The 8,890-nt window shown below is 37.8% G+C and overlaps 1 protein-coding gene across 1 annotated transcript; it reads left to right on the top strand.

The window, feature by feature from the left end:
- Positions 1 to 18: 18 nt before the first annotated feature.
- On the top strand, positions 19 to 5,082 carry LOC137131163 (ras-related protein Rab-8A). Its single transcript, XM_067512046.1, has 8 exons — positions 19 to 518; positions 904 to 964; positions 3,407 to 3,467; positions 3,603 to 3,680; positions 3,866 to 3,955; positions 4,055 to 4,120; positions 4,641 to 4,691; positions 4,778 to 5,082. The coding sequence occupies exons 1-8, from the start codon at positions 395 to 397 to the stop codon at positions 4,865 to 4,867; spliced, it is 621 nt and encodes a 206-aa protein (XP_067368147.1). The 5' UTR covers positions 19 to 394; the 3' UTR covers positions 4,868 to 5,082.
- Positions 5,083 to 8,890: the final 3,808 nt, after the last annotated feature.

Consider the following 8,890-nt stretch of genomic DNA (forward strand, 5'->3'; position numbering starts at 1 on the left):
ATGTAATATTCTTGTATGATACTGTAATGTCATTTGTGACTCTGCGTTCCCGTTATTTTATGTCACATGTTTTTAAATATTTTTTTTTCAGTTTCTATAAACAGTTGGTTTTTTGACCACATGACATCCGCACCGCCGACTCAGCAACAGCACAACACCAATTTCCGCCTGTTAAGCAGAGTATACAGTGGGTCCAGCATATGTTTAACAAAACTCCAGGCCAGTGATCTCGAACAACTAAACGAGCAACACGCAGGATGTGAATATATTTCCGGAGCGTCTACAAGACAACCCACCGGAGTGGCAGTCAATATGGCCATAGCTTAGCTCGCAGCGATGACGTCTCTGTGTCTACGCCGGGCGGGATATCCGGAGTAGTAAGCTAGCTAATACCATGGCGAAGACTTACGATTACTTGTTTAAACTACTTTTAATCGGTGACTCAGGCGTTGGAAAAACCTGCGTGCTATTCAGATTTTCAGAGGATGCCTTCAATTCAACGTTTATCTCCACTATAGGTATGTAAAGGTCGTTTCATTTGTACTGTCTTGGCCGAAAAGTAGTGCCAGAGCAGCCCATTCCCTTCATGCTAACTTGCTGCTAACTTTTCTGCCTAGCGTTCATCCTGTACTAGTGACTACCCAGGAACTAGCCCAGCCGGCTTGTTAGGGGCTTTTGCCACTGGCTTTTGCGACTGATACTATAACCACCGGGGAAGGGACCTGAATGTTTAACTTTATTCAGTGTGTACCGCACCCATGCTCCATGCTAACATTTTACATGTGATGATGTGTCTACATGAAATGACGTTACACAAAGTAGCACCCTCTGTAGACACATATGCCCTTGATACTTTCAGTGGAATGTCTTGGCTGAATATTGTGTTTTTATGTTCTCCTTTAGGTATTGACTTCAAGATCAGAACAATAGAATTAGATGGGAAGAAGATAAAGCTACAGATCTGGTACGAATGAACTTCACATGCTTTCATATCCTAGCTTGAATAATGTAGTAGAAGGGGGAGTAAGTTCCCTGTTTATTAGAGCTGAAACATTCACCTTTTATGAAGCATTTCATGTTCTGTGTTGAGAGCATTTTTTTTTTTTAGAAATGTTTCTAATACCTATAAATAAAGCGGAAACAACATTTGAATTTTAAGGTTGCGATGAGGTAACATCACATAAATCTAATACTACATGATAATGAGAGCCTATAAAAAATAATTTAAATATGTCTTGTATAAGATAATGATCTATATTCCTGACTACATGGTTACTGGTCTTACAATCTGTATTCTGTTATCAAGGTTTTCCGTGTTTAAAACCTGTGTTTACACTCTAAACTTTATGATGTTCTGATAAGTAACATGTTATTGTCTTATGTGACTTTTATTATACCAATACAATGAGAAAATAATAAATAAAGTTAATGTTTGAGACCCCCCAGGGCAGCAGTCAAGGAGTAAAGATTACAGAGCAGCCCAAGAAGAGCAATTTTTTTCGCTGCGCACTCCTGTGAGGAGACAGGCATGTCAGCACCTCCACTCGCCTTAACTGTGTCCCTAACTGGACAGAACTGGACAGAGCACACCCTGATATCTCTCTCTCTCTGTCTTTCTTTCTCTCTCTTTCTCTCTTTATTTCTCTCTCGCTCTCTCTCTCTCTCTCTCTCTCTCTCTCTCTCTCTCTCTCTCTCTCTCTTCTCTCTCTCTCTCTCTCTCCCCTCCTTTGCGTTTTTGATTTGCTCTTAGAAAAAAAAAACATGTCAGTGTTCTGTTGGTTTACCAAGCAAGCTTTGTTTGACACCTGTGGATTTAACAACTGTGGCCTCTGTTACATGCTAAACCATATCTTTAATTTTTTTTCTTTGCAGTTATTCGTTAGATTGACAGTAAAATTTAATTGACTGTTAGACTGCCACCTTGAGAGACCTGAAGACTGATCAAACCTTATTGCTCATTAGCTTTTTGTAGCTGATTGTTCTTGGCCTAAAGGCAGTTGTATTTACAAAACAAGGTGCTTTTTTTTTCCCCACCCATGGTCACTTAGAGAAGTCTCTATTGCCTTATCACTTAAAATAGCCTATTTATACAATAGTGTTTGAGCTTCCTGATTTTGATATACTTCATCTAACCACTAATGCGGCCTACTCTGTGTCATGGGTGATGAGCATAGTTTTGTACAAGTATACTACATTTGTGTGCTGACTAGGTGGCCTCGATGTATACCCACATTACCTAAAAGCAACATGTAAATATATCATTGACTACAATTCATCATATGAAACAGCAGTGCCAGTGTATTTTACTCATGGTATCAACAGCAGGGTTAACAGGTCCTCGGTCTACTTTTTCTACTCATGTCTATTGATTTCTTAGACTGAAACATTCCATTTATTCCTCTGATCAATGCTTTCACGTGCAATGTAATAGAGAGAGAGAGAGAGAGAGAGAGAGAGAGAGCCCAGACTTGTCTGTCATTAGTGCTTGCATTTTTGCAGTAAGGCTGGGTTCTCGACAATTTATGCTTGTTTTGAGGGCAAACAGATTCCTTTTGTAGTTGTTGTCATCATTGTTTCAGGTATTGCAGTGTATTCTTGCCGTGCATTGTCTAGCTCTTGACACCTGAAGGCAATACAGTTTCACAGTGATGGCACAGAAGGAATGTCAGAGATGATAAAAAAAATCTATGTTTTATGTATTTGTTTTTCTTGAAGTTGTCAGTTCCAATGGAACATGTACCTGACATGGAACATGTACACAGGTGTTTTCTGGGCCTTGGATTGGGGCTGTACAGTAGCAGTATTTATGGAATGAAACAAAACATAGCACCAAAATGACAAAGTGCCCTTTTATGTTCTTATTGATTATGCACTTTTCCTTTTGTTCTGTCTGTAAAAATGTTCTTAACATTTGTTGACTGTGTTTGTTGCAAATGTAAACTGAAAGGAAAGAATATGCATGTGAAGTTTCCCATGAATCCTGTTTGCAAGAGTTTTGTTAGTTTGTGTCTGACCAATAGAGCATCACTATTAAATGGTATTTTCCCTCTTGCAAATATATTGGAACCAGGGGAAAAACAGCTGGTGCTGGTGCTTAAAAGTGCTGGTTTACAAGCCCTTTGTTGTGAACAGCAGCAGCTGTAGTCTCGCTGCACTTAGCTTTTCATGTCCACAATTACCTCAGAGTTGCAGGTTTTGCAGTTTTCAACAGAACTCACATTTAGGGTACAGATTTTTTTTTACTTTTAATGAGGTTGGGTTTTCGTACTTTATGCCTAATACACAAAGGCAATATGCAGTTGAGATTTTTCAGATTAGAAAACACCTTTATTTTTACCTTGCAATATGCAGTAAGCACCATTTTAGTGTTGCATGGAAAAAGCTAAGAAATGTGCCTTCTATGTAGGGATACAGCTGGACAGGAGAGGTTCAGGACCATCACCACAGCCTACTACAGAGGTGCCATGGTAAGTTGGACTGTTAGCCTTAAAGTTCATACACTAGATTATATCTGGGATCTGAGTAAATGACTGGTTGAAAATTTCCTTCCTTCCTTTATTATTGAATGGCTTTTCAGTTGTCTTATGTCTTATTCTCTTCAGGGCATCATGTTAGTGTATGACATTACCAACGAGAAGTCCTTTGACAACATTAAGAACTGGATACGGAATATAGAAGAGGTAAGATATTTAATGTTAATTACTTTGCCAAGTTGTGTGTTTTTATGTGTAGGTTTGCATTTGCTTATTCAAACATTGTGCAACTTTTTTGTGAGCATGTGAGTGTGTTTTAATATTGATAATTGTAAACAAACAGTGCCTAACAGTTATTAGTGTCAGTTTACATTAATGGGTTTTCCTCTCAGCATGCCTCTGCAGATGTGGAACGGATGGTTCTTGGAAATAAATGTGACATCAATGACAAGCGACAGGTGTCCAAAGACAGAGGAGAAAAGGTGAGATGAGTAAATCTGACAAATGAAGGTAGTAAATACACTTGAAGCTCACCTGTGTCTATATTTATTCATATTTTGTCTGCTTTCTTCTACTGTCAGCTGGCACTGGAGTATGGTATCAAGTTCATGGAAACAAGTGCAAAGGCAAACATCAACGTGGAGAACGTGAGTTCACACTTTTCATGCTATTATATATTCACAGTTGCAGAGTGAAAATAGAGAATAGAAAAAATAGTCTCATGATGATGCTTATTGTTTTTTGAGGGATGATGACTCTAATATAATTCAGTTATATCTTATAATTCTTATTATATTCAATTATAATTCAATTATTGCTTCTTATTTTTAACAACAATAGTCATAATAATGATGATGATGATAATATTGATGCTGATGATTAGTGTTTTGGTTTTGTTGATTTATTTTAGTTCTGGATTAGTTCTGGAATTTCAAATTGTATTTTATGTCTGTTTTTTAAATCTTAATCTAATGGAACAGTTATGTTGCTGTTGTTTTAACCCAGTTTTTTGACAGTTCTGAGAGGATTTGCACAGTGCGGGTCATTTTGACCCGCAACATAATCAATTGGTTTTTTTTCCAACATAATACAAGGGTTAAATAAACCATTGGTTATACCCAGAGTCAATGCCATGAATGTGTTTTAATATCTTTGGGTTGTTTGTAGGCCTTCTTAACCCTCGCTAGAGACATCAAAGCAAAAATGGACAAGAAACTGGTAAATAAAAGTTCCATATTTTTAATACATTTTTAATAGATGTGTTTTTAGCATCTCATTTTGTGCTTTTTATCTCTGTATTTTAGGAGGGCAACAACCCCCAGGGCAGCAGTCAAGGAGTAAAGATTACAGAGCAGCCCAAGAAGAGCAATTTTTTTCGCTGCGCACTCCTGTGAGGAGACAGGCATGTCAGCACCTCCACTCGCCTTAACTGTGTCCCTAACTGGACAGAACTGGACAGAGCACACCCTGATATCGCTCTCTCTCTGTCTTTCTTTCTCTCTCTTTCTCTCTTTATTTCTCTCTCGCTCTCGCGCTCTCTCTCTCTCTCTCTCTCTCTCTCTCTCTCTCTCTCTCTCTCTCTCTCTCTCTCTCTCTCTCTCTCTCTCTCCCCTCCTTTGCGTTTTTGATTTGCTCTTAGAAAAAAAAAACATGTCAGTGTTCTGTTGGTTTACCAAGCAAGCTTTGTTTGACACCTGTGGATTTAACAACTGTGGCCTCTGTTACATGCTAAACCATATCTTTAATTTTTTTTCTTTGCAGTTATTCGTTAGATTGACAGTAAAATTTAATTGACTGTTAGACTGCCACCTTGAGAGACCTGAAGACTGATCAAACCTTATTGCTCATTAGCTTTTTGTAGCTGATTGTTCTTGGCCTAAAGGCAGTTGTATTTACAAAACAAGGTGCTTTTTTTTCCCCACCCATGGTCACTTAGAGAAGTCTCTATTGCCTTATCACTTAAAATAGCCTATTTATACAATAGTGTTTGAGCTTCCTGATTTTGATATACTTCATCTAACCACTAATGCGGCCTACTCTGTGTCATGGGTGATGAGCATAGTTTTGTACAAGTATACTACATTTGTGTACTGACTAGGTGGCCTCGATGTATACCCACATTACCTAAAAGCAACATGTAAATATATCATTGACTACAATTCATCATATGAAACAGCAGTGCCAGTGTATTTTACTCATGGTATCAACAACAGGGTTAACAGGTCCTCGGTCTACTTTTTCTACTCATGTCTATTGATTTCTTAGACTGAAACATTCCATTTATTCCTCTGATCAATGCTTTCACGTGCAATGTAATAGAGAGAGTGAGAGAGAGAGAGAGAGAGAGAGAGAGCCCAGACTTGTCTGTCATTAGTGCTTGCATTTTTGCAGTAAGGCTGGGTTCTCGACAATTTATGCTTGTTTTGAGGGCAAACAGATTCCTTTTGTAGTTGTTGTCATCATTGTTTCAGGTATTGCAGTGTATTCTTGCCGTGCATTGTCTAGCTCTTGACACCTGAAGGCAATACAGTTTCACAGTGATGGCACAGAAGGAATGTCAGAGATGATAAAAAAAATCTATGTTTTATGTATTTGTTTTTCTTGAAGTTGTCAGTTCCAATGGAACATGTACCTGACATGGAACATGTACACAGGTGTTTTCTGGGCCTTGGATTGGGGCTGTACAGTAGCAGTATTTATGGAATGAAACAAAACATAGCACCAAAATGACAAAGTGCCCTTTTATATTCTTATTGATTATGCACTTTTCCTTTTGTTCTGTCTGTAAAAATGTTCTTAACATTTGTTGACTGTGTTTGTTGCAAATGTAAACTGAAAGGAAAGAATATGCATGTGAAGTTTCCCATGAATCCTGTCTGGGGCTTCCTTCAACATGTGAGCACTGACAAGGCCTATGATAGAGATGTGTCCCCAGTACAACATTCCCATTAACTGATGTTTGAGTTTTTCCAGCTTTTATATCTTTGCATATCTATTCATGCTTTTTGAAATCCCATATGGGCCTGCCCCTCCAACCTCACCCTCACCCAATTCCCTGTCCTCTTTCCCCTCTAAACTGATGTCTTACCTCTTATCATGGCCGTCTAAACTATGCACGCTGGGTGCATAGAAAACCTCAAAAAGCTTTGCACATTTGACTTGACAAGCTTTATTTGAGATTAGAAATGTGCAAAGGATCCTTTACTGTTATTATCTGTCACTCCAAATTCTCTTATTTTTGGTCAGTTGAGCTATCCAGGCATAAGATCAGGAAGGTAATTGAGCTAATTATAAGTGGAGCGTTTACAGTGAGAGCAAATCATTTCTACTGGTGCTGAAATGATATTTCAAATGCATAGATATATGGATCTCAACCTGTGTATTTAAATAATTTTCCCTTTTGATTAACTTAAAAGTTTCTAAATAATTGTGGGTAAACAGGCTACCATCAATTAAAAAAAGCTGTTTTTAGACCTACGTGTGGCCTACATTTGGACTGTATAATGAGCTCAGTTCTTCATTGGATTCATTGGTAATTGTTATTCATTTCTACTTTAACTTGCCAGTTCTCAGTTACATATCTTCACAAGTCTTTAAATAAATTAGGATTTTATGATGGTAAATACATTAAATAACTCAGCAATTGTAAATAATATTTGCAATGATTGTACTGTAGTTTCATAAATCTTAATGATCTACACCTTTTGTAGATATTGTACTTTTGATGAATTATTAAAAATGAGATTCTTTAAAACATGTTTAGTCAACCTATATTTATATTTGCACCATGTATCATTGGAAATTTGGGTGTAATAAATATATAATACAGTATCGGGTTGATATAAGAAGGAAGTACCTTCTGAAGGATTGTGTACTTTTCTCAACCAACTGTTATGTAGAGGGTAAAACTTGACTTTCTAGGAAATAAACAATTTGGATCAGAGAACTCTGTGTGATATACATTTTTTTTCCATTGCGTTCTGAAATCTTAAAAAAGGAATTGATAAAAATGTTAAAACCCTTTTAAAGGTAAAACGATGACATAAACTAAGCTTCTCGTTCAGTTATGCTTAATGATTTATTTTTGATTTAGTGGTACATCCGGTGATATGCTCTAATCTGCCACAACAATAATACCACCTGGTGGTTTTTCAGCATGGGCAGTGCTTTGCCGATGTCTCTGTGCTAGCTGCTGACATTCACAGCTCTCCTCCTGCGGACCCCTGTAAAGGACATCGTTAAAACCACTGATGGCGTGGCTGATCGGTGTACCTAGTGAGTGGTGGCTATCGACTGTGTTCAGTTTCTGTTGCAAATGAATCTGGTACATGTTTATTTTGGCCTGTAATATGCAAATGTTACACTACCTGTTGCCACTACCTGGCACGTTTCCACAAGGTGTAATATCAGCTCTCACCAGCAAATGATAACATGATGCAGTTTATATGAAAATAATGTTTAGTCCAGATAAAAAATATTTAAGGAGTTAATGTCAGAGATATTTGAATTTCACAGGCTTTTGGTTTTGCAGGATAGAAGTTGCATTGGGGCATTGAAAAGAAGTAGTTGACTTATAAAATTAACACCGGTCTAAAGCTTAAAAAACCCTACATTCTTGGTTTAAACGTACAGTTTAAACATATGTTTTAAAAAATTAGCATTGATAGGGAAGTTAGTAGAATGTGTGTGTGGGGGAGGGGGGTAAATGGAGAGGTTTGCGTGTAAGAAAGCTTGATCTCATTACTTCTGGGCACACTGTGCTGTGGAGGGAAATCATGCCAAAAGACAAAAGACCAGTATTTGTGAAAGAAATAGTTAACGAAATACCAAACGCCATGACATGATGATAACTTTTAATACATTGTAGTGTTGCTGTATTCATGCACCCCAGACAACAGCAAGAGCCTCAAACCTTACTTTCGGTACAGTGGAGGCCTAGATGTTAGAAAAGCAGTCTTGGGTCACCAGTACAATAGTAAAAGAGCAGCTCTTACTCATTTTTCACTTTCATTGTAAACGTGCCCTTGATCAAGACTCTTAAACCCCACCTGCCCCATGACTGGCAGCTCAGACTCTGGTTGTTCTTCCAGGGTTTGATTGTGTGTAAATGATTCTTCAGTTAACTTTACAAAGATAGTATTTATTGCAAACCTATGGGTTTCAACAAATTTTCCGCCTTGTGCCAGGACTTGAGTAAAATAAGAAGTCATCATTGAACTGTCTCATTACACCCTTGGTTAAAGTCAAAACCTTCACTTTGACCCTTTTCCCCCTTCATTCTGCATCATTTACCTTCTGTCTGACCATTTAAAAAACTGTATGCTTTGTGTTCTGTTACTTTAAATCAAACTCCAACGTTTTGCCTCCGCCCCTTTGACAGGTGTTGTCAGGTGACTAAATTCTGCTGTGTCATTTTA

Source organism: Channa argus, chromosome 8 (assembly GCF_033026475.1).
Source record: "Channa argus isolate prfri chromosome 8, Channa argus male v1.0, whole genome shotgun sequence".
Taxonomy (NCBI): Eukaryota; Metazoa; Chordata; class Actinopteri; order Anabantiformes; family Channidae; genus Channa; species Channa argus.

What these genes read in the sequence shown, in the direction of transcription:
- LOC137131163 (XM_067512046.1), top strand. Translation starts at nt 395, where the DNA reads ATGGCGAAGACTTACGATTACTTGTTTAAACTACTTTTAATCGGTGAC. An exon ending in AACGTTTATCTCCACTATAG is followed by an intron (nt 519 to 903) that starts GTATGTAAAGGT and finishes GTTCTCCTTTAG; the next exon opens with GTATTGACTTCAAGATCAGA. An exon ending in CCAAAGACAGAGGAGAAAAG is followed by an intron (nt 3,956 to 4,054) that starts GTGAGATGAGTA and finishes TTCTACTGTCAG; the next exon opens with CTGGCACTGGAGTATGGTAT.